The following is a 22,937-nucleotide window of genomic DNA, read 5'->3' as shown; positions in this document are numbered from 1 at the left end:
CACCACCCTCCCATCGTGGAAGGCCTGATCCCCAGGCCTAGACCCCACCCCCACCCCCATCCTCACCTCCATCGTGGGGCTGAACCCCACTGGGCCTGGGCACTGTCCCTGTGCTCTTTAGCTCAAGGTTGGCGCTCTACTGCCTGAGCCACCGCGCCACTCCAGGTTTTCTGATGGGTGATTGGAGATCGGAGTCTCCTGGCCTTTCCTGCTCGGCCTGGGCTTTGAACTGCCATCCTCAGATCTCAGCCTCCTGAGTAGCTAGGATGACAGGGCCTGAGCCACCCATGATTCCTCTTTATTATGGTGAAGACACCAGAAAATGAGAAATGTATCTCCGTAGCCAGGCGCCCTCAGCTCACACCAAGAGGCTGAGATCTGAAGATCAGGGTTCAAAGCCAGCCTGGGGCAGGAAAAGTTCATCTGCAGTGAACCATCAGAAAACCCGAGTTTTGTGGAGCTGTGGCTCAAAGTGAGCATTAGAGCACTTGGGTGCAAAAGCTCAGGGACAGATCCTGAATTTAAGCCCCAGTACTGGTATGCACACACACATGCGCACACACACACACACACCACACACACACAATTAATTAGGGAAACTTTGTGACTCTCAGGAACAATAAGGAAAATGGAGGAGATGGAGAAGAGAGGACAAGAAAGAGGGAGATGAGGGCTGGGAATGTGGCCGAGTGGTAGAGTGCTTGCCTAGCATGCATGAGGCCCTGGGTTCGACATTCACAGTACCACATACACAGAAAAAGCCAGAGCTGGCACTGTGGCTCAAGTGGTAGAGTGCTAGCCTTGAGCAAAAGAAACACAGGGACAGTGCCCAGGCCCTGAGTTCAAGCCAAAAAGAAAAAATAGAAAAAGAAAGAGGACAATGAGGAGAGTCAATGAAAGGGCTTCTCTCCTGAGCCTTCTGAGCTTTGTAAGGTGGTCCCACACCACTCTGTCCTCTGCCCTATGTTTCTTGTGACTTCTCTTATTCATATAATTCTTTTTCTTTCTTTCTGGTTGTGGCGCTTGAACTCAGGGCCTAGGTACTGTCCCAGAGCTTTATTGCTCATGACTAGCATTCTACCACTTGAGCCATAGCACCACGTCCGGCTCTGTGTGTGTTGTGTGTATGTGATTAATTGGAGATAAGACTCTTAGGGACTTACCTGCCTTTGAACCATGATCCTCAGATCCCGGCCTCCTGAGTAGCTAGGATGACGGGTATGAGCCACCGGCACCCAGTTCCTCCACACACCTCTCCTTCTCAGGGATCCTGTATGTCAACCAGAGCCTGGACTTTGAGACGAGCCCCAAGCACTTCCTGTCCATCGAGTGCAGCCGCCAGGGCTCCTCCTCTCTCAGTGACGTGGCCACCATTGTGGTTAACATCACAGATGTGAATGAGCACCGTCCCAGATTCTCCCAGGAGCGCTACAGTGCCAGTGTGCCAGAGAACGCCTTCGTGGGCAACGTCATCCTCACAGTAAGGATCCCCAGCTTTGTTTTTGGTAGATGTGGGCACAGGGGATGGGTCCCCAGCTCTTTCTCCTCAACTCCACAGTCATCCAGGAATATAGATGTGTTTATCAAATCAATATACTACAACCGGGCACCATGGCTCATGCTTATAATCCTACCTACTGAGGAGGCTTAAGATCTGAGGATCGTGGTTCAAAGTCAGCTCATGTAGGAAAGGCCATGAGACTCTTATCTCCAATGAACCAGCAAAAAGTCGGAAGTGGACCTGTGGCTCAAGAGGTAGAGTGCTAGCCTTGAGCACAAAATATCAGGGACGATGTCCAGGCTCTGAGTTCAAGCCCCAGAACAAGGGCATGCTCACCAATAAAAAGAAAAAAAGAAAAAAGAAATCAATGCACTACACATGAGACTGGAAATTGTAGCTGCTGGGGTAAGGTACCTCTCCTGACAGAAGCTATCAGAGCCATTCGATAGGGTTGGGTTGGGAGAGAATGGGCTAGAGAGAAGATGGAGGAAGAGCTAGACTCTAGAGGCCTGCCTGAGCCTGGGAAGGAAGGAGCCGATCATAGTGTGTGGCCTAGAGTCATGCATTTAAATATGCACACCCAAACTTCCACTTCTCCATGACCCACCCTTTCTGGACTTCTCTCCTTCCATTTCCCAACAAGTACCATAAGCTCCGACCACACATCTGTAGTCTCTCGCATTGTGTCCTCTGCCTAAAGTGGTTTCTCTGTCCTAGATCCCTCCCTCATCGTCTTGTTTTTTCTGTTAGTTTTTTTTTTAATGCTAGTAACAGAGCTTGAACTTAGGGTCTAGGTGGCTGACCCTTGATTTTTTATTTACTCAAGACTAGTGTTCTACCACTTGAGCCACATCTCTACTTCTAGTCTTTGGGTGGCTTCATTGGAGAGGAGAGTCTCCCGGACTTTCCTGCTCCAGGCTGGCCTCTGACTGCGATCCTCAGCTCTCAGCCTCCTGAGGAGCTAGGATGACCTCACCTGGACCTCCTCATTCTTTGAGACTTCCTGAATCCTTTTCTAATCTCCGCAGGTGGTAGAATATATCACCGACTGCTATGCTCTCATGAGGCAAATAATTTACTCCTCCCTCCCTCCCGCCCGTTAGACTCTCCCATAAAACTAGATGTTATATTTTCTTCAGACATGCACATTTGGGCACACTTCTCCCTCAACCTCCTGTCCCTGGATTGGATGAATGGATGAACCAAAGAGTGCAAGGCACACCGGAGTCCATAGATTTCATCCATACCATGTCTGTGGTACAGGGGCTGCTGGCCCAGTGGTCATTGTTGGGGACACTGCTAGGGGCAGCTCGTGATTCCTCTGTGATCTTCCTTGTGCTTTCATTTATAATTCCTCCCCCCTCTCCCTCCCCCATGCAGGTGTCAGCAACCGATGAGGACGGACCCCTAAACAGTGCGATTACCTATAGCCTCGTAGGAGGGGATCAGCTCCAGCACTTCACCATCCACCCCAAGAAGGGGGAGCTGCAGGTGGCTAAAGCCCTGGACTGGGAGCAGGTGAGTCACGTGACAAGGGCCCAAGCGGATCTTAACAGAGCCAGAGGGCAAGTTGCGATCAACACCCTCCCCTGATTCCTGGACTGTCTTCCAAGGGATTCAGATCATTTTCCACTGTGTGTGTGTGTGTGTGTGTGCATGCTGGTACTGGGACTTGAACTCAGAGCCTTTGCCTTGTTGTTTAGCCTTTTTGCTCATGGCTTGGTGCTCTATTATTTGAGTCACATTGGGAATGTATTGGAGTTTTATAAAGAATTTCATGGGCAGGCGGGTGCTGGTAGCTCACGCCTGTCATCCTGGCTACCTAGGAGGCTGAGATCTGAGGATTGTAGTTCAAAGCCAGCCTGGGCAGGAAAGTCCATGAGACTCTTATCTCCAATGAACCACCAGAAAACTGGAAGAGGTGCTGTGGCTCAAGTGGTAGAGCGCTCGCCTTGAGCTGAAGAGCTGAGGGACAGTGCCCAGGCCCAGAGTTCAAGCCTCACGACTGACAAAAACAAAAGAATTTCACGGATTTTCCTTCTCAGGTTGGCTTGGAACTGCCATCCTCAGATCCCAGCCTCCCGAGTAGCTAGGATGACGGGTGTGAGCCACTGGTGCCTGGTAATTCCTACCATTGAGCAAGGTGGGGTGGGGGTGTTTTGGGATCCTTGTCAGTTACTTGGGAAAATGATTGCACACATTATTGCATTTGATCCTCAAAATAATCCTGGGAAGGGCTGGGAAGGTAGCTTAATGGTAACATGCTTGCCTAGCACGTGTGAAGCTCTGGGTTCGATTCCTCAGTACCACATAAGCAGAAAAAGCCAGAAGTGGTGCTGTGGCTCAGGTGGTAGAGTGCTAGCCTTGAGCAAAAGAAGCTCAGGGACAATGTCCAGGCCCTGAGTTCAAGCCCCAGGACTGGCAATAATAATAGTAATAATAATAACAACCCTGGGAACTGGGTGTTGATGAGATTCTCACATAGGCTTAGTCCCAGCCCCCAGGTCTCATAGCTGGTCTTTCTGTATGAGTTATGGACTCTAAGCTCAGCAGTACTATGGGTGGGAGGGGAAGAGGACCCCAGGAATGGGAGGGGGGCCTCGATCTTTTCTGGAAACCTGAGCCGTGGGTCAAAGGGCAGATCCTGTGAGGGACCTAGTTGTTACCGCAGCCTCTTGTAACAGACGTCCAGCTACTCCCTGAGACTCCGGGCCACGGACAGCGGGCAGCCCCCACAGCACGAAGACGTCGAGGTGGACATCCACGTGGCTGATGTGAATGACAATCCCCCAAGATTCTTCCAGCTCAACTACAGCACCACGGTCCAGGTGAGCTCACCAACCCATGGCGCCTGCGCCCTGCCTCCTCTCCTTCCCCTCCCAGCAGCAGGTCCACCGAAACAGCTAGCCGGGCACCAGTGCCTCACGCCTGTCATCCTAGCTACTCAGGAGGCTGAGATCTGAGGATCGCGATTTGAAGTCAGCCTCTGCAGGGAAGTCTGAGACTCTTATCTCCAGTGAACCATCAAAAAAAACAGAAATGAAGGGTTGGCTCAAGTGGTAGAGTGCTAGCCTTGAGTAAAAGAGTTAAAGGCAGCCCTTAGGTCCTGAGTTCAAGCCCCAGTACTGAGACATACACACACACACAGACACACACAGTATTAAAAAAAAACCATAAACAAGAAACACCCAAATGGCTATAACCTTGCCAGTGTCATGTCTAAGGGTAACACAGCCAGCCAGAGGGGACTGTAGATTTAAATAATCAGGCATTGGCTGGGAGTGTGACTTAGTGGTAGAGTGCTCGCCTAGCATGCATGAAGCCCTGGGTTCGATTCCTCAGTACCACAGACACAGAAAAAGCCGGAAGTGGAGCTGTGGCTCAGGTGGTAGAGTGCTAGCCTTGAGCAAAAGAAGCTCAGGGACAGTCACCAGGGCCCTGAGTTCAAGCCCCAGCACCAACAAACCCAAACCAAACCAAAAAAGCTTAAATCCAAAAAGTTCTCTTTATTTGAAACAATTTGGTTTGTAAATAGGACTTAAGAGGGCCAACCATCAAGGCTGTAAGCACGAGGGAGGTAAGGACCAGGGTAGGTAAAAGGGCAAAGTTCTGGGTACAATCTCTAGGCAGGCTCTACTCTTACTTGTTTAGCATATGTATTAGAAGGCTTTGGCTCCAAATAGCAGATTACCTAAGGAAAAGTTCATTAAGTAACAAAGGCTCATTATTTCATATAGCAAGAAGTTGGACGGTGGAAAATTCCATTCCAGAACTGGTTGTTTGAGTAGGAAGATGCTATCATGGCTTTGGGTAGCTTCTTTGAAATTCTTTCACCTTCTCCCTCATGTTCACAAAGTGGCTACCAAAGGTTTACCATCACATCCTCAACCAATCATCTTCAAAGACAAATAGAAGGGGATGTGCTTTTTTTTTTTTTGTCCATTGTAGGGCTTGAACTCAAGCCTGGGCTCTGACTCTTACTCTCTTGCTCAGGTATCTCGACTCTGAGAAAGCGAGATAATATCTGTTCAGTTGGCAATTAGCAGTGTCCGCCAACTACTAGGTTCTGTTCATAGGTTGGGATTCCAAAGAAGCAGCTAATAAACACTGTGGCGTTTTATCAGACTAAATTCTTACAATATAGGCTAGAATGATAATTAGGGCGTACGCCCTCCCCCCTTTATTTTTTTCTTAAATTCTTAATTATTTCTGAATGTGCCCATCCAATGTCTACCACATCATTTGATCTTCTAGAAGAAGAGACCATTTGTAAGTGTTCAGTTGATCCTGGCAATTAGAACTTCCCAGCTACTCAGTTCTTTCTTTCTTTTATTTTTATTCTTTTTGTTGGTCATGGGGCTTAAACTCTGGGCCTGGGCACTGTCCCTCAGCTCTTCAGCTCAAGGCGAGCGCTCTACCACTTGAGCCACAGTGCCAGTTCTGGCTTTATCTGTGTATGTGGTGCTGAGGAATCGAACCCAGAGCCTCATGCATGCGAGGCAAGCACTCTACCACTGAGCCACCTTCCCAGCCCTACGCAATTATTTCTATTCACAACTCCTTAGCTGTGGGGTCTTGGTTGAGAGAGACCCCTCCTGTCTTATAGGAAAGGATTTCACCTTTGATCTCCGGTCTAGTGAGTTTTGATTTTAAGACCCAATGCTGGTCCCAGTTGAAAAGCAACAACTCAAAGATGGGCAGAGTGAATGAGCGCCAGCCTGTAGTCCAGGCCCATCCTGGCACAGAGTGCTGAGAGCCCTCCCCCTTGGCTTCTCCTCCTCCCCTGTGTCAGGAGAACTCCCCGGTTGGAAGTAAAGTCTTACAGCTGATCGTGAGTGACCCGGACTCCCCAGAGAATGGCCCGCCCTACTCCTTCCGGATCATGCAGGGGAACGTGGCTTCCACATTCCGAGTGACCCCAGATGGGTGGCTGGTGACCACCGGCGCCCTGAGCAGGAAAGCCCAGGAGCGGTATCAGCTTCAGGTCGAGGTAAGAGCGGGGCTGGGCAGCCACAAGGACGGGAAGCAAGCAGACACACACGCTCGGCTTGCATCTGTCGGTGGAAACAGCATAGAGAACACATGCGTGCTGGACACCAGGCTGGGGGCCCCCCATGTTAGTAACGTTGCTCCCCATCCATAGCACACTCATTAAGGCAGGTAGAATAAAGAACTACTTTACAGATGAGGAAACTGAGGCACGCAGAGGTGAAGCAGCCGGCTCACGGTACTGTTAGGAAGTCAAGCTCTTGAGTGTGGAGCCCGCACGATGCCCGCGCCATGCCCGGGCGGAGCCCAGCTCCCTGGCTCTCGTTTCTCCTCCGATTGCTCTCTGAACTGAGGTGCTAACAAGGCCTACCTCACAGGAGTGTGTGGGACTAGTGAGTTGCAGAGGATATGCAAATGAGAGATGACTTGATTGGCTGAAGCATGGGATATACAAAGGAGAGATTGCTTGATTGGACAGATGGATGGATGGAGGCTAGGATGAGCTCTGACTCCCAATGGGTGGACAGGACTGCCCCCAGGCTGTATAGGAATTGTCCACAAGAGTGACCAAGATGGTGGTCAGAGCATCCTCCCGCTCCTCACTCCCCCAGATCCTCCCCACTCCACCACCTCAAGTTCAGTGCATCTGGCTGTGATATGAGCTATGGGCTCCCAGGCAGGCAAGGGTGATGTCATCCATCTGTCCAATCAGGGAGTCTCTCATTTGCATAAGCTAGCCTCCATCCATCCATCTGTCCAATCAAGCAATCCTCTTTTTTTTTTGTTTTGTTTTTTTGTTTTTGGGTCCGGTCGTGGGGCCTGAACTCTGGGCCTGGGCGCTGTCCCTCAGCTCCTCAGCTCAAGGCTAGCGCTCTACCACTTGAGCCACAGCGCCACTTCCGGCTTTTTTCTTTTTGCTTATGTGGTGCTGAGGAATTGAACCCAGGGCCTCAGGCATGCAAGGCAAGCGCTCTACCACTGAGCCACCTTCCCAGCCCCGCAATCTCTCATTTGTATATGCCATGCTCCATCCAGTCAAGCCATCTCTCCTTTGTATATCCCAGCCAATCAAGCCATCTCTCATTTGCATATCCTGTGCAACTCACTATGAATACAATCTGGCATGAGAAAGGAACAGTTCCAGTTCAACTAGAGACAAAAGATGAACAGATGAAATAACATGTCACTGGGTACCCATACGCCTGTAATCCTGGCTACTCAGGAGGCTGAGAACTGAGGATCCATCCTGGTTCAAAGCTAGCCCCTGGGCAGGGAAAGTCTGTGAGACTCTATCTCCCCTTAGCCACCCAAAAGCCAGAAATGGAGTAGTGGCTCAAAGTGGTCGTGCGCTGGCCTTGAGTGAAAAAGCTCGGGGACAGTGCCCAGGCCCTGAGTTCAAGTCCCAGCATGTACATGTGTGCACATGCATACACACACACACACACACACACAGATCTCTAGCATAGTTCTGTGCTCTTCAGTGATGACCACACAGCCCGGCCGGGGTGGGCGTAGGGCAGGGCAGCCAGCCCCGGAGCAGAGATGCGGGAGTAATGGCCACGTGTCCTTTGCCCCGCAGGCCTCCGACAGTGGCATTCCTCCCCTGTCTTCTGTGACGTGGGTCCATGTCCACGTCACAGAGCCCAGCCACTACCCCCCCTCCGCCCTCCCACTGGAGATTTTCATCACCACCGGGGAGAGGGGGTTCCACGGTGGCGTGGTGGGGAAGATCCACGCCACGGACCGAGATCCTCAGGACACGCTGACCTACAGCCTAGCAGGCGAGGAGACTCTGGGCGCTGGCTTCTCCGTGGGGTCCACGGATGGCAAGATTCTCGCCACCCAGGCACTGCCCCGTGGCCGCTACTCCTTCAACATCACGGTCAGTGACGGCACCTTTGCCACCACCACTGGGGTCCACGTCCACGTGTGGCACGTGGGGCGCGAGGCCCTGCGCCAGGCCCTCTGGGTGAGTTTCCAGCAGCTCACCCCGGAGGAGCTGGTGAGCGATCACTGGAGAAACCTCCAGCGTTTCCTCAGACACAAGCTAGACATCAAACGTGCCAACATCCACCTGGCCAGCCTGCAACCTGCCCAGGCCGGGCCTGGCGTGGATCTGCTCCTGGTCTTTGAGGAGCCTTCTAGAACATTCCACCACCTGCAAGAATGGGCGTCCAGCTTGGTTCACTCGGCCAAGGAGATGGAACAGTCGGTGGGGATTCAGATAAGGTCGGCCCTGCCCGTGGGGCCTTGCCAGGGACCGAGCTGCCAGGATCAGTCATGCCAAATGATGGTGCATTTGGACCCCAATGTGGGGCCCCCCTATAGCACAGCCAGGCTAAGCATCCTCACGCCGCGACACCGTCTGGAGAGAAGCTGCTCCTGTAATGGTAAGACGTGGCCTGGGAAAACGCGCATCACTGGGCTCTACCTGTCTACTCGGGTGTTCAAATCCCACCATGGCTCTGTGCCATGGGGTTTTTGGTGGTTGTTTTTTGAGTCGGTCCTGGGGTTTGAACTCAGGGCCTGAGCACTGTCCCTGAGCTCTTTATGCTCAAGGCTAGCGCTCTACCACTTGGAGCCACAGCTCCACTTCTGGTTTTCTGGTGGTTCACTGGAGATAAGAGTCTCACAAATTTTCCTGCCCGGGCTGGCTTTGAACCCTGATCCTCACATCTCAGCCTCCTAAGTAGCTAGGATGATGGGTGTGGCCTCTGTGCTATGGTTTAATCAAGTCCTGGCAGAGCAGTCAGCGCCTGGCCGCTTAGCAAATCAGTTTCACAGCTTGGCTCAGAGAGCATCGATGTTGACATCAGCCTGGGTTCAAATCTCAGCTCTACCATTTAGTAGCCACGTGATGGGAGGACTCGTGGGTAGGTCTATTGTAGGGACTGAATCTGGACCTCCTGCTGCTAGCTTACAACAGCCTGCCCCAGAGTAAGTACTCAGAACCAAGTACTCCAAGTACTTAGAAAGTACTTAGAACAAGTTACAAAAGCCACAGTTAGAGCCACAGCCTGCTGGGTGTGAGCTTCAAATTTGACATTTGGAGGCTGGGGGAAGGTGGCTCAGTGGTAGAGTGCTTGCCTAGCATGCATGAAGCCCTGGGTTCGATTCCTCAGCACCACATACACAGAAAAAAAACCGAAGTGGCGCTGTGGCTCAAGTGGTAGAGTGCTAGCCTTGAGCAAAAGAAGCTCACGGACAGTGCCCAGGCCCAGAGTTCAAGCCCCAGGACTGGCAAAAAAAAAAAATTACACACAGCCTCAGTTCAAGCCCTCATTTTGTCCTTTGGGGGGGCCATTTGCATCCTCTGAGCCCCATTTATCAACAGAGGGTCCAATTAGAGAGTAAACTAAAGCCCTCAACAATCCAAAGGCGCCATAACGGTGAGTTTGTGGTGATACCTCTGATTGCTTTCGTAGGCACGGCGGCCAGGTTCAATGGTCAGAGCTACGTGCGGTACCGGGCGCAGGCTGGGAACTGGCGCATCCGTTTCCACATGCAAACACGCCAGCCTCAGGCCATTCTCCTGGTCTCTAATGACTCGGCATCCATTTCCTTGAAGGTAAGGCTGCCAGCGGAAGAGATTTCATGTCATGCCCTAGGCTAAGCCACGAGGCCGGGAGGTCTGGAGGATGTCCGGAAGCCACTGCCGACCAGGTTTCCAGGGATGTTGGCTGCAAGAAAATAGGATATCACGGCTGGGAATGTGGCTCAGTGGTAGAGTGCTTGCCTTGCATGCATGAGGCCCTGGGTTCGATTCCTCAGTTCTACATACACAGAAAAAGCTGGAAGTGGTGCTGTGGCTCATGTGGTAGAGCGCTGGCCTTGAACAAAAGCAGCTCAGGGACAGTGCCCAGCCCATGAGTTCAAGCCCCGGGGGGAAATAAAGCAAAAATGGCACCTGTGTACAGTGGAGTAGTACTCACCCATAAAGAAGAGTGGAATTGTCGTCAGCAGGAAAATGGGTAGAACTAGAGCTCATCCTGTCCAACAAGATCAATCAGGCTCAGAAAGACATATCACATGAATTCATTCATATAAAAAAAATTAGACCTAAAAAAGATGAGAAGAGACCTTTTGGGGCCAAATGCTGGTGGCTCAGGCCTGTCATCCTAGCTACTCAGGAGGCTGAGATCTGAGGATCCCAGTTCAAAGCCAGCCAGGGCAGGAAAGTCTGTAAGACTCTTATCTCCAATAAACTACTTAGAAAAAGCCAATGTGGGGCTGTGGTTCAAGTGATAGAGCAGTAGCCTTGAGCAAAAGAGCTCGGGGATAGCTCCCAGGTCCTGAGTTCAAGCCCCAGGACCACACACACACACACACACACACACACACCCCAAACACACACACACACACCCCAAAACAACCACAAACACGAACTGCAAACACAAACAGCGCTGTTTGACCTGACACACACACACACACACACACACATACCCCAAAACAACCACAAACACTAACTGCAAACACAAACAGCGCTGTTTGACCTGGGCAGTTAGCAGGACAACTTGCCATTGCTGATGGCTGCCCTCTTCTCTCCACAGCTGGCCAGGGGTGTGCCCCAGCTGGAATACCGCTGTCCAGGTGGTTTCTATGGTAACCTTTCCTCCAGGATCCCGGTGGATGACGGCGAGTGGCATTCCCTGGGGCTGGAGTTGACGGACGCTTGGGTTCGCCTGCTGACCGACAGCTCCGGCAAAGCCTCACTCATCATCCCGGAGAACTGCCGAGGCCTGGGGCCGGAGGAGAGACACCTGATCCTGGGAGGCGGCCCTGTGCCTTCCCACGCGTCCCCCAACGTCACCCAGGGTTTCCAAGGCTGCCTGGATGGCCTGGTGGTCAATGGCAAGGGGCTGGAGCTTGTGGGTCATGCAGAGAGGACGGCAGGCGTGCTGGAGAGAGAGGCCCTCAGCCCGTGCTGCCCACGCAGTGACGCCTGCAGCCCAGACCCCTGCCTCAACGGGGGGACGTGCTCTCAGGTCCCCGGGACAGGTAAGATGGGACCACCAGGAATGAAGGGCCCTGTCAGCACTGTGCAGTTCACAAAGCCGACTCTTCCCCTGCTCTCCACTGCCCCCCTGTGGCAGGAGAACGTATTTACATCTGTTTCCTTTCTCTTCCTTTTCTTTCCTTTTTCTTTCTTTCTTTTTTTAATTATGCCAGCTTTGGGACTTGAACTCAGGGTCTAGCGCTCTACCACTCGAGTCACACCTCCACTCCTGCCTTTTTGTTTTCTTTGGGTAGTTAATTGGAGATAAGGAGCCTTGCAGATTTTCCTGCCCAGGCTGGCTTTGAACTGAGATCTGCAGATCTCAGCCTTCTGAGTAGCTAGGATGACAGGGGTGAGCCACCAGCTCTGGGACAGGCTGATATTCATCTATTTTTTTTTCTCCACAGCTCAGGGGATTGCTGGGCTTCTCTAAGGGACTAGAGGGGGAAAGTCGTGTGGTTTGGAAGTTGGTGTGGCATAGTCAAGTGTAAGGGTTTGGTGAAGAACTTCGTCCTCTTGAGACCAAACAGCCTTCTTCCTCTCGGAGCCTATATGGCTGGTTGAACTAGAGGAAGCAAGTCTTTTTTAACTGTATTTTATTTTTGTCAGTGATGGGGCTTGAACTTGGGTCCTGAGTACTGTCCCTGTGCTCTTTTGCTCAAGACAAGCGCTCTATCACTTTGAGCCACAGCGCCACTTCCAGTTTTCTGGTAGTTTACTGGAGGTAAGAGTCTCACAGCCTTTGCTGCCCAGGCTGGCTTTGAACCCTGATCCTCAGATTGCAGCTTCTTGAGTAGCTAGGATTACAAACATGATCCACAGGCACCTGGCTTATTTTTTTTTTTTTTGCTTTCAATAAAACATATCTTTTACTATTTTGGGGGATGAGGAAGAGAATGAATGAGGTGTTTGTTTTTTTGGGGGGGGTCCGGTCGTGGGACCTAAACTCTGGGTCTGGGCGCTGTCCCTCAGCTCTTCAGCTCAAGGCCAGCGCTCTACCACTTGAGCCACAGCGCCACTTCCGGCTTTTTTCTTTTTGCTTATGTGGTGCTGAGGAATCGAACCCAGGGCCTCTGGCATGCAAGGCAAGCGCTCTACCACTGAGCCACCTTCCCAGCCCCTGAATGAGGTGTTTGAATGTAGAAAGATGACATACATTTATTGTCATCTGTGGTTCATGCAAAGACTCTTCCTTATTTCACTTTAGACAATATTTCACTTTCTTCCACTCCCCAGGTTCCCAAAGGCAATTTAATTGTGTATGGGGGGAGGGACGGTAAGTGGTACTAAGATCTCAACTCAGGGCCTTGCCTTTGCTAGGCTGGAGCTCTACCATTTGAGCCATGACTCCAGTCCTATTTTTTGCTGGTTATTTCAAAGATGGATTTTCACGGACTTCTCTCCCCAGGCTGGCTTCAAACTGTGTCCTCCAAGTCTCAGTTTCCTAAGTAGAATTACTTAGCCATGAGTGACTGGCTCATTCAGGGTGTGTGTGTGTGTGTGTGTGTGTGTGTGTGTGTGTGTGTGTGTGTTGAGGCTTGAACTCAGGGCCTCCTGTCCTTGTTTAGCTTTTTCAGTCAAGATTGATGCTGAACAATGTGTGTGTGTGTGTGTGTGTGTGTGTGTGTGTGTGTGCACGCTGAGGCTTGAACTCAGGGCCTCCTGTCCTCGTTTAGTTTTTTCAGTCAAGATTGATGCTGAACCACTTGAGTCACAGCTCTACTTCTGACTTTTTGGTGGTTAATTAGCAAGAAGAGTCTCATGGACTTTGCTGCCCAGGCTGGCACCATGATTCTCAGACCTTAACCTCTTGAACATCTCAGATTAGAGATGTGCGTCACTAACACCTGGCTACATTAATATTTCTTTCTTTTCTTTTCTTTTGCCAGTCCTGGGGCTTGAACTGAGGGCCTGGGCACTGTCCCTGAGCTTCTTTTGCTCAAGGCTAGCGCTCTACCATTTTGAGCCACAGCCCCACTTCCAGCTTTTTCTATATATATGGTAGGGAGGAATCAAACCCAGAGCTTCAAGCAGGCGAGGCAAGCATTCTACCCCTAAGCCACCTTCCCAGCCCTACATTAAGACTCTTGAGTCGACATGATCACACAGATCTGCAAGCAGCTGGCTCTAGTTACGAGCCAGTCCCTCGGTCCCCTTCCTGTCTCCCTCCCAGGCTACGTCTGCAGCTGTGCCCCACCATTCTCCGGGCGGCACTGTGAACTACAGAGAGAGAATTGCACTTCCGTGCCGTGCCTGGAAGGGGGGACTTGCATGCCCTCCCCGGAAGGAACTTCCTGTAACTGCCCTCACCCCTACACAGGGGACAGGTAAACCCCTGGGGACACCCTCTGCCCTGGGCTTCTTACCCCTTAAGGTTTGACACCCATAGCAAGTGACCTTTGCACTCTGACCTCCTAGTAAAGCACCCTGGTCCCAGCGGCCACGCAGCAACTGGGAGAGGACTGGGGTGCCTGGATGGCTTCCACTTCAATCACCTCTGACCTCATTGGTGGAGAGAATATCCCATCCCTAGATCTGATTGGCTGCCACTAATGGACACGCCCATTTCCTAAAGAGTCACCAATGAGCCTGTAGCAGATCCCACTTGCCCAGGGAGGAGAGAGAGCGTTCTGATGTTTGATAATGTCCCCCTCACTCATAGGCCCCTCCCCCAAAGGGTGGGACTTCCTGTCTCATCCTAGGGGACATAGAAAGGGGCAATATAATGACCAGGGACCCTATTTCTCTCTCTCTCTCTCCAGGTGTGAAATGGAGGCCAGGGGTTGCTCAGAAGGACATTGCTTAATCACACCCGAGATCACGCGGGGGGACTGGGGACAGCAGGAGTTACTGATCGTTATCGTGGCCATCTTGGTCATGGTGGTGAGCACGGCTGGCTTTCTCTTCTACTGTCGCCGCTGCAAGTCTCACAAGCCGGTGACAATGGAGGATCCCGATCTCCTCGCGCGGAGCATCGGGGTAGACACCCAAGCCCTGCCAGCCATTGAGCTCGACCCTCTGACCACCAGCTCCTGCACCAACTTGAACCAACTGGAGCCCAGCAAGACTTCCATTCCCAGTGAACTGGTCACTTTCGGGCCGAACTCGAAGCAGCAGCCAGTGGTCTGCAGCGTGCCGCCCAGGCTCCCGACATCTACTGCGGTCCCTCCACATCCGGACCACAAGTGCATCATGAAGAGGACCTGGTCAGGCGAGGAGATGGGTCAGTACACCCCCCCCAGCCTCTGGGATCCCCCCCTAAATAATCCTTGAGAACACATTCAATCGGATTCTTAGGGGGTCAGGGGACTCGATAGGGGGGTGTATTCCAGATGTCTCCGTGCCAGGGCTGGAAAAATGCCAGCTTTCTCATGCCAGAGTCTGTGGCTCCGCGATCATCTCCTGTAGATTCCAAGGGTCTTCCACGGAACTGCAATTCCTTCCAGAAACTTACCATAGGTGGTGCTTAGGTCTTGGGGCAGAATTCCTGGAGTATAAGGAAGAGGTCTATGCATTTGTGCTTTTCTAAGACAGGAAAGCCAAGCAGTTGATTTAAGTTTCTGGTTGTCCAACAGGGAGGCACAATCCCCCCACACCCCACCCAACCCCATCTTTGGCTCCACAAGTAGGTGAACTGCTAAAGCACTTTCAACTGATTTCTCTGGCCTATTTGCCAGTGGTTACAAATGAGTGCAGTATTTGTGACTCATTCTAACTGAGCTTCTCAGTGGTAGAAAGGGGGTGTAGGACCAATCAAGGACTCCCCATCTCTCCCAAACTTCATTTTATCCCTTCCTGTGATAGACAACGTGACCTCTGCAGGCGCATGCTTTGTTTCTTTCTGTGGGGGGAGATTTCTGCCCTCCGTGGGATCCAGCTTTAGAGTCAGGCTATGAACCTGGTTCGCTCTGCCTCGGCTCCAGAAGCAGAGATTTGTGCAAGACAGCTCCGGGCAATGCCTGCAGCCTTGCCAGGTGCTGGAGAGCTCACGCCTGGGATTTTGGCTACTCGGGAGGCTGAGCTCTGAAGGCCCTGCCTCCAAGTCCGTGAGATTCTCCTCTCCAGTAAACCCCAGAAAATGAGAACGGGAGCCGTGGCTCAAGTGGTAGAGCACCAACCTTAACTGTCAAGGGACAGCAACTCAGGCCCTGAGTAAGATCTAGGACCAGTGTGCATGTGCGCGCATGCGCACGCGCGCAAACACACACACACACACACACACCCCTGAGGCCTTGAACTTCTCCCCCCACCCCATCTTATCTATATTTGTGTTTGCAAAGACAACAGGTAGAGAGTGGCCATGTGCTGCATTGTATATATAGGAGCCATAGGACCTTCTAGAACCTTCTCTGGGGAGGACTCACTCTATCTTGCCATTCCCTTGCAGTGTATCCCAGCAGAGCTGCGGTCTGGCCCCCCACTTACTCCAGGAGCGATCGCTGGCAGTACGCTCACTCCGAAGTGTCTCAGGATTCTCGGCCACCTTCCCCCCAACATCGTGCAGCCATGATCCCAGAGCCCGCTGGTCTCTACGGGGGGTTCCCCTTCCCCCTGGAACTGGAAAACAAGAGGGCACCCCTCCCACCCCGTTATAGCAACCAGAATCTGGAAGACCTGATGCCACCGCCCCCCGCAGCCCCCGGCCCCCGTGAACCTCTGCTGCCGCCTTCTCTCAATGAGTACACGGCCATCAGCTACTACCATTCGCTCCGGCAGGGAGGGGGCGGGCCCTGCCTGGCAGAGGGCGGCTACAAGGGGGTGAGCATGCGGCTCAGCAGGGCGGGACCCTCGTACGCTGACTGTGAGGTAGAAGGGGGACCTCCTGTGGGTCGGGGCCAGCCCCGAGCCCCCCCCAATTATGAAGGTTCAGACATGGTGGAGAGTGATTACGGGAGCTGTGAAGAAGTGATGTTCTAGCTTCATGTTCTCAGAGGAAGATGAGCCGGAGATCCTTCCCCCCCATCTTCTAGTCTCCTAGGGAGCGAGTGGACCTTCCAGTCTCTGAGGATGGAAGGAAGCTGAGGGTGGAGTTTAAAAAAAAGCACTAGGATTCAGAGAAGGGATGCTCTCTTGAGCTGGTTTCCTAGGAAACCAGCCATCGCTGCCTCCCAGGATGGACAAGAAGGGATGGGCTGGATGCTGACCCTGGCACCTCGTTGCCTGGACGACAGGTCGCCGGTTTGGCTGGGCTGTGGTCTTCCAAGCTCCCCAGCTGGGAGGCGGCGGGGGAGGTTTGGGGAGGTTTGATGTTCATTCCACAGGCCAGCTGGGACCGCGGCTCCACCCCGGGGTCCACCTAGCGGCCGAGCGGGGAACAGCAGGTGAAGCCACCTGCCCATCGGGCCTTCTGCGCATGCTCATCCACTATCTGCCTATGTCTGTGGGTGCCAGGCACTGGGCAGGTGCCCATCTCCCTCCCCCTGGAAGCATCCCTGGGGCCTCAGTCTCCCCAAAGTGCCACTCCTTATATAGCCCAAACAGCAGAGGGATTTCCTTTGTTTCTTTACATCTCTGGTCCAGCCTGGGTCTGCCAAGAGCACCCCCAAACTTTGCTCTTGTGAAGAATTCAAGACCTCATGGAATTCTGGGTTCTTTACCCCCAAGTTTCTCAGGCACTTTTTTTTGGGGGGGGGTGAGGGGCTGAAGGCGGGAAGGATATAAGTACTTCATTTAAATTCCAGCCTTGCTGTCTGGATGAAAGAAAAAGACGTTTCCTCTTTAGACACAAGCAACTTGGAACTGCTGTTTGCAGGGAGCCAAGGGCTGGACCCTTTGCCAGTTCCCGCCCATTCCTGCCTGTTCCCGCCCCTTCCTCTCAGATGCCTGCCAATCAAGTGTTGCCCTCCCTGACTCCGCCCTATGCATGGAGAGTCACTGTGGGCTAGGGTCTACAGGTGTGAGCAACCATGGACATGGTGTGTGTGTGTGTGACACATGTATGGGGGGGTGTGCAGCTGGGGTGGCAGAGAAGCCAGGGAGGCCTGTGGTGGCCTCAGGGCCCTGTCCTCTGCCAGTCCCTCTCTGGTCCACTGCCTTTTCATAAGTGTTGGGTTTGTTGTTTTTGTATTGGAGACAAAAGTCAAAATAGAAGAGCCACTGCCCAGCGACCTGCATGGGGCTGCTATCCCTAGCCAGAGGGAACTGCATGGGGGAGAGTGGATTGAGAGAGTGCGGTGCGTGACTGGTGTGTGCTTGGTGGTTGTTGTTTTTTTAACAATAAAGTAACTTTTTCTACTGTTACGTTTGGTATCATTCAGCCTGTTTCAGGCTGGGCTGGAGGAATGGTCAGAGTGTCTACAGGCCCTTCAGACCCCAGATTCATAGAATCTGAGAGTTGGAAAGGATCCTAAAGATCTAGTAAAAACAGCCTTCTCTACAGGGCCCAGACACAATCAAGAGACTTCACTACGGCCCAGGATACACAGAGTTCAAGCCCCAATACTGGCATGCATGCGTGCATAAAAGAAAAGGTGTTGGCCCCTGGCCTTATCCGCACACTCCCAGCCTGAACTTCCAAAGGTGACCGCAAGGTGGCGCAAAGAACAAGAACTGATTGAGGGAGCCCAGAGAGGCAAGAAAGGTTTCCAGGGAAAGTCTCTCTTCTTCAAACTACTGGGCAGCTGGTTTAAACATCTGGACTATGACACAGCAGTTATATTTTACAGTTCATAAACCTCATCACCACTGCCAGCCTCCACCTCTACAGCCACATGCCACAGACCACCTGCCACAGGCTGAGCCCTGAGCAACTCTCTCCTCTTATTAATACAAACCCTCCTGAGATTGGTACTGTTTACCCACACACACACACACACACACACATACTTACACAAGGGAAGCAGAAGCACAAAGGAATTAGGTAGCCTGCAAGATGTTTGTGACTTAAAATAAGCAAGGTCCCCAAATTCATGAGTGACAGGGCCAGGATTTGAACCCAGCTCTGCCTGACTCCAGACCTTGTGACTTAACCAGTCAAGAAGATCGCTCCAATTCTAAGGGGGATAAATAGAGCCAGAGTGTCTAGAGATGGGGAGATAGGAGCCTGTTCAGTCGTGGGGCTCCACTCTGGGACTCTAACCCTCCATCATGCCCTGGGGACAATAGCAGTGACCCAGAAATTTTAAGCATTGTTGGAGAAAGAGGAAAGGAAGGAAGGGAGGGAGGGAGGGAGGGAGGAGTCTGCTATGAGCAAAGACTGTAGGAAGCAGGCAGGGGATAAATTCTGTTAGGAGAGGAAGGGCAGCTGAGAATGAGGGAAGGCTTGTGCATTATAGAAGGATCCAGAAACTGCTTTCTTTGAGTGTTAGGCAGCGTGGAGATGTGTATCAAGGCAGTATCTAGGAGGGAAAAAGGACACAGCAGGTGAACTACTGTTTTTTTTTTTTTTGGAGAGATTCTCAAATAGCGAAAGTGGAGAAGAGCTGTTATTAAGCAAAAGGAAAGAAATGTACATATCACCCGATTTGTAAGACATAATTTTATTGTTAAAGTTCATAGAGCTCATAAGCTTTGTAGATTGTGATAATGATGATTATCATTGTGAAGGTTAAAATGTGTTTGTGACTTTAGCTAAGTATAACTGTGCCACATAGTGTGAAATTTATGTAGTCACTTAATCTCAATAAAGAATTTTTTTTTAAGCGAAAGGGGAGTCAGGCATAGGTGGCTCACGCCTGTCATCCTAGCTATTCAGGAGGCTGAGATCTGAGGATCACAGTTCAAAGCCCGCCCAGGGAGGAACGTCTGTGAGTTCTGATCTCCAATTAAGCAACAACAACAACTACAAAAAAAAAAAGCTAGAAGTGGAGCTGTGGCTCACTAGTCTTGAGAATAAAAATAAAAAGCTCAGGGACAGCACCCAGGCTCTGAGTTCAAGCCCCAATATTCACACACACACACACACACACACACACACACACACACACACACACACACACACACACACACACGCTGAGGGAAAAGGCTATATACTATGTAAAGTTCTAAGATGACTTTCTCAGGACACACAGTCTATTTTTCACCAAGTACACAACCAAGGGGACATTCTTGGTTAAATGGATGTAAAATTCCAAAGAAACAGAATGACATTGACTGCCAACCAGGCCTAGATGGCAAGGAGATTATCCTGCATTTAGTAAGCCAGGCCATTTCAGGGGCAGGTGGCAGGAGACAGTACCAATCTAAGCTGATCTAGAGCAAGGACCAAACACAGGGTCCCTTGGTACCCACAGAGAAGTAGTTCAGGAGGTAGAGAGGACACAAAAGGGCTGGGAAGGTGGCTCAGTGGTAGAGCGCTTGCCTTGCATGCATGAGGCCCTGGGTTCGATTCCTCAGCACTACATAAACAGAAAAAGCTGAAGTGGTGCTGTGGCTCAAGAGGTAGAGTGCTAGCCTTGAGTGGAAGAGCTTGAGGGACAGAGCCCAGGCCCAGAGTTCAAGCCCCATGACCGGCAAAAAACGAAGAAGACACAAAATCCCTGGGTGTTCCTGTCTTCCATGTAAGCTACACACATATTTTGTTATTGTTGTTGTTTTTTGGTCAGGCTTGAACTCAGGGCCTAGGTGGTGTCTCCCGAGCTCTTTTTGGTCAAGGTGAGCACTCTACCACTTAGAGCCACAGTGTCACTTCCGGTGGATCACAGGAGATAAGAGTCTCACAGACTTTCCTGCCTGGGCTGGCTTTAAACTACGATCCTCAGATCTCAGCCTCCTCAGTAGCTAGGATTATGGATGTGAGCCACCAACACCCAGCATAAATAGACTACACCTATTTTCAATCATCTTTAGATGACTTATAAGGTCCACAACAGCATGCATTTGGTTTAGGGAATCATGACAAAGGGGGTGGGGGAATGTCTACATGCTCTCAAAACAGCCACAATGTTCTAGAAACATTTGCTGTGGGAGCTGTGGTTCCGGGCAGACATCATTGTGTCTCTACACCATAGGCAGGTAGGAGGCTAAACAGAAAAGCAGCAGTACAGGCTGCTGAGGAGAGAGTCATAAATGCTAACTAAACCAGCCTGGGAAGGTTCTAGAAAAGAGTAGCCATATAATCTGGGCCTGGGCGCTGTCCCTCAGCTCTTCAGCTCAAGGCGAGCGCTCTACCACTTGAGCTACAGCGTCACTTCCGGTTTTCTGGTGGTTTATTGGAGATAGGAGTCTCATAGTCTCTCCTGCCCGGGCTGGCTTTGAACCGTGATCCTCAGATCTCAGCCTCCTGAGTAGCTAGGATTACAGGCGTGAGCCACCAGCGCCTGGCGGATTTTTTTTTTTTAAGTTGAGCCTCAGGCCTTCTGTAGATCCAGCTAGGCTGAGATGAATCACTTGATGGAGTCATGGTTTGATAGGAGGTATCGAGAGGTAGAAGGGTGAGGCAGACTGTACAAGGTTACTGGGGGTTTGTGGTTTAGGAGATTGGGTCCCTTCCAGGATTTCACATCTATTTCCGGGCTGCCATGATATCAACAGCTCTGTTCCTGACATGCACTCCAGACTATCTAGTGAATAAATTGTTTCTATTAGGGATCTGGTCACTGTAATGAGCAAACTAATGTTAACCTAAGATCCAGTAAAGAGATCTGAGTGGTATTTTGTTTATGCCAATCCTAGGGCTTGAACTCAGGGTCTGGGCATTATCCTTGAGTTATTCTTTGCTCAAGGCTAGTGCTCTACCGCTTAAGCCACAGTTCCACATCCGGCTTTTTGGGTGGCTCGTTGGGAGAGAAGAGTCTCACTGACTTTCCTGCCTGGGTTGGCTTTGAACTGTGATCCTCAGCTCTCTGCCTCCTGAGCCACCAGGATGACAGATGTGAGCCATTGGCACACAGCAACATTATTATTATTATTTTAAAGATGTGTGAGAACAAAGACACAGACCACAACCTGTGAAAAATAAAAATTAAAATTCATTTATTGAAAGGGAAAAGTTTAACACGCAATCCGTGCACACAACCCCAGGTGGAATCTGCTACAAGCTCTGGCACGCCCGCATCTGTACACACCAAGACGGACATGCTGGGCCCATCCCAGCACGGAACTCGCCAGTACCGCGTGGTTATCGGGACAGGCTGGGTGCTTGTTCCTGGTACCCACAAAGGCCACCGATGTTTACAGCACAGGTACCCAAATCCTACCATTCCCTAAAAGAGAACCGCATTCTTCACCATCCTATTCACTGAGACCAAAGAACAAGTCTGGTGTCTGGTACCTTCTGCCCTTATTTTTCAATCTGCTCGCTCAGATTGCCCATTAGCATCATGGGATGTTTTCTACCAAGGACTGAATCAACAGTACCCAAGAAGAGGGAGACATCTCATGGGGTAGGGCCCTGCCAGGGTCAACAGCTCTGCCCTCAGCAGATCTCCTTGCCTGCAAGGTCTGACTGTGAGTTCAAAGACCAGCTCGATCACTTTCCTTTCCACGAATCATCTCAGAGATCGGTGATGCATTTTGGAAAATGCTATTTTTGGCCACTCTTCTGATCACCATCTCCTGTTCCCTGGACTGTCTTGTTCTCCTGAGGGAGGGAGAAGCAACCTGTGGGAGGGGGTTAAAAACGAAAATCCCTGGACACAAAGCCTGAGCCGAGTGAGGAACAAATGAGCTGTAAACGGAGATTTCAAACTTTGAAGTCCACGTGTAGTGTTTGCCACACATGATTTTGGAGCAAGAGGAAGCTGGGAGGAGCCAGAGTGAACGGGAAAAGGCTTGCATCAAAGAGCCACACCCCCTCTTCGGGGACATTGTACAATGGGACCTGCACCCCACAGTGGCATTTGGAGGTGAGAGGCACAATGTGTTCTCAGTGCTAACTCTGGCCTGGCAAACATAAGTTCCATCCTTGGTACTGATGGAGAGAAATAACAACAACTCACTTGAGCCATGCCTCTGAGCATGCAGGCGTCTGGGAGAGGAGGCAGGGCCGTGCCACGTGGAGTCAGCGCCCTGTGGCTTTGCTGGCGGCCTGTCCAGCAGATCCTTTACCCTGTCACTCTGAGATCAAATTACTTTCCATCCGGGTATTTTGGGCCAGGGCCCTTGTGGGTCTACCTGGGATTTCTGCAAGGGCCCTGCAGCCAAACTGTCTGATCCAGGAGCCCAGATACACCGGCCATAGGAAACTCCTAACGTTGTACATCCTAGCTACTCAAGAGGCTGAGATCGGAGGGCCACAGTTCAAAGCCAACCCCCACAGGTAAATCTGTGGGAGTGCCTAGCTCCAATTTGCCAGCAAAAAAAAAAAAAAAGAAAAAAAAAGGCCGGAAGTGGAGGTGTGGTGGATCAAGAGGTTGAGCACCAGCCTTGAGTGAAAAAAGCTCAGGGACAGCGCGAAGCCCTGAATGCAAGCCCTGGTACCAGCACAAAAGAAAAACCAAACACCCTAACGCTTGAGCCGGCTCCCCGTACATCAGCCTTCTCAGGCCTAGGGGCTTAGCAGCACCAGTGTAT

The 22,937-nt window shown here is 51.4% G+C and overlaps 1 protein-coding gene across 1 annotated transcript in view; it reads left to right on the top strand.

Annotated features, from left to right (window-relative positions):
* The window catches only part of Fat2 (FAT atypical cadherin 2), a 51,792-nt gene extending 35,335 nt beyond the window's left edge, over positions 1 to 16,457 (top strand). The window contains exons 12-21 of the mRNA XM_013033790.1: positions 1,266 to 1,480; positions 2,882 to 3,019; positions 4,186 to 4,329; positions 6,294 to 6,491; positions 8,070 to 8,880; positions 9,916 to 10,058; positions 11,041 to 11,488; positions 13,660 to 13,813; positions 14,249 to 14,709; positions 15,874 to 16,457. Of these exons, the coding sequence (XP_012889244.1) occupies positions 1,266 to 1,480; positions 2,882 to 3,019; positions 4,186 to 4,329; positions 6,294 to 6,491; positions 8,070 to 8,880; positions 9,916 to 10,058; positions 11,041 to 11,488; positions 13,660 to 13,813; positions 14,249 to 14,709; positions 15,874 to 16,403 (3,242 nt within the window). The 3' untranslated portion in view covers positions 16,404 to 16,457. The remainder of the gene's footprint in view (positions 1 to 1,265; positions 1,481 to 2,881; positions 3,020 to 4,185; positions 4,330 to 6,293; positions 6,492 to 8,069; positions 8,881 to 9,915; positions 10,059 to 11,040; positions 11,489 to 13,659; positions 13,814 to 14,248; positions 14,710 to 15,873) is intronic.
* The last annotated feature ends 6,480 nt before the right edge of the window (positions 16,458 to 22,937 follow it).

This window comes from Dipodomys ordii, unplaced genomic scaffold, assembly GCF_000151885.1.
Source record: "Dipodomys ordii isolate 6190 unplaced genomic scaffold, Dord_2.0 Scaffold177, whole genome shotgun sequence".
In the NCBI taxonomy this organism is placed as follows: Eukaryota; Metazoa; Chordata; class Mammalia; order Rodentia; family Heteromyidae; genus Dipodomys; species Dipodomys ordii.
The sequence above is the reverse complement of the archived record's forward strand: the minus strand, read 5'-3'. Positions and strand labels throughout refer to the sequence as shown.